At 65.1% G+C, this 1278-nt stretch overlaps 1 protein-coding gene across 1 annotated transcript; it reads left to right on the top strand.

Annotated features, from left to right (window-relative positions):
* The first annotated feature begins 626 nt into the window (after positions 1-626).
* Positions 627-1034, top strand: NANOS2 (nanos C2HC-type zinc finger 2). Its single transcript, XM_075536264.1, has one exon. It carries the CDS (start codon positions 627-629, stop codon positions 1032-1034), a length of 408 nt encoding a protein of 135 aa, XP_075392379.1.
* The last annotated feature ends 244 nt before the right edge of the window (positions 1035-1278 follow it).

The raw sequence follows: 1278 nt of genomic DNA, 5'->3' as shown, positions 1-1278 counted from the left end.
ACGGAGGGAGGCGGGGCGGGTGGGGGTGGGTTTGGCTGTTCTACTCTGCGGTCTGGAGTGCCTACGAGTTGGAATCGGCTTATGGGCAACTAACGACAACAACATCATCCCGGGGAGGGAGGGCCTGGCCTGGAGTGCGGGGAGGACCGTCTGCAGGCAGGGAGCCAGCGTCACGGCACGCACGACCAGGGAAACTGAGGCCCAGGGAGGGGGGGTCTTCTTGGAGCTCACGGACAACCCATCTGGGCGGCAGTACAGAGACCTGGGGCGGAGGGTGGACTGCCTTCCCGGTAGGATCTGGTTGTGGAGACAGGAATCCGACCAGGGTCACAGGGGAGGGATGGGGCCCTTTAAATCATAAGCCCCACCTTTGCTTAGAAGGGGCTCTGGGAGAGTATAAAGGGGTGTGTGTCTAAGTGCGTGTTTATGTGTGTGCACCTCCTCTGCGACACAGCCCTGCTGCTCGCCCCCCCCACCCCATTGTCCAGCCCAGATCCACCCCTCTGCCCAGCCCAGATCCACCCCGCTGCCCAGCCCAGATCCACCCCTCTGCCCAGCCCAGATCCACCCCACTGCCCAGCCCAGATCCACCCCTCTGGCCAGCCCAGATCCACCCCTCTGCCCCCATGCAGTCTCCCACCTTCGACATGTGGAAGGACTACCTCCACTTGAGCCAGCTGGTGTGGGCGCTGGCCCAGAGTCGGGCCCCGAGGCCGGAGGACCAAGGCGTGAGCGAGCCGCGACCTGAGCCACCGCCGGGCCAGAGCCAGGGGCATGGAGGGCCGGGGACCGCCGGGGGTTTGTGCAACTTCTGCAAACACAACGGGGAGTCTCGCCACGTGTACGCCTCCCACCAGCTGAAGACCCCGGAGGGCGTGGTGATGTGCCCCATCCTGAGACACTACGTGTGTCCGCTGTGCGGGGCCACCGGGGACCAGGCCCACACGCTCAAGTACTGCCCGCTGAGCGGCAGCCAGCAGTCCCTGTATCGCCGCAGTGGCCGCAACTCGGCTGGCCGCAAGGTCAAGCGCTGAGGACCACCACCACGGGGCCTTCCCTGGACTCCCCTCTCCCCCACCCCTACCTTCTGGAACATTCCCAGGACATGTCCCTGCCGGATCCCAAACCCTACCTGCCTGCCCAAGCCGGGAACCAGGCCAGCCCTGGCCACTGGGACCTTCTTGTCCTGCACATGCCCTCTGGGCTGAATTCGCCCGTCTTCCAAGTTCATGGGTGTCCTTCCTTGTCCACGGTGTCTCCACCCCAGGATGTCTTGGA

The sequence above is a fragment of the Tenrec ecaudatus genome, chromosome 18, assembly GCF_050624435.1.
Source record: "Tenrec ecaudatus isolate mTenEca1 chromosome 18, mTenEca1.hap1, whole genome shotgun sequence".
In the NCBI taxonomy this organism is placed as follows: Eukaryota; Metazoa; Chordata; class Mammalia; order Afrosoricida; family Tenrecidae; genus Tenrec; species Tenrec ecaudatus.
Note: the sequence above shows the minus strand (reverse complement) of the source record. Positions and strands in the feature narration are given on the sequence as shown.

Coding starts and splice junctions, on each gene's coding strand:
- NANOS2 (XM_075536264.1), top strand. CDS start 627: ATGCAGTCTCCCACCTTCGACATGTGGAAGGACTACCTCCACTTGAGC.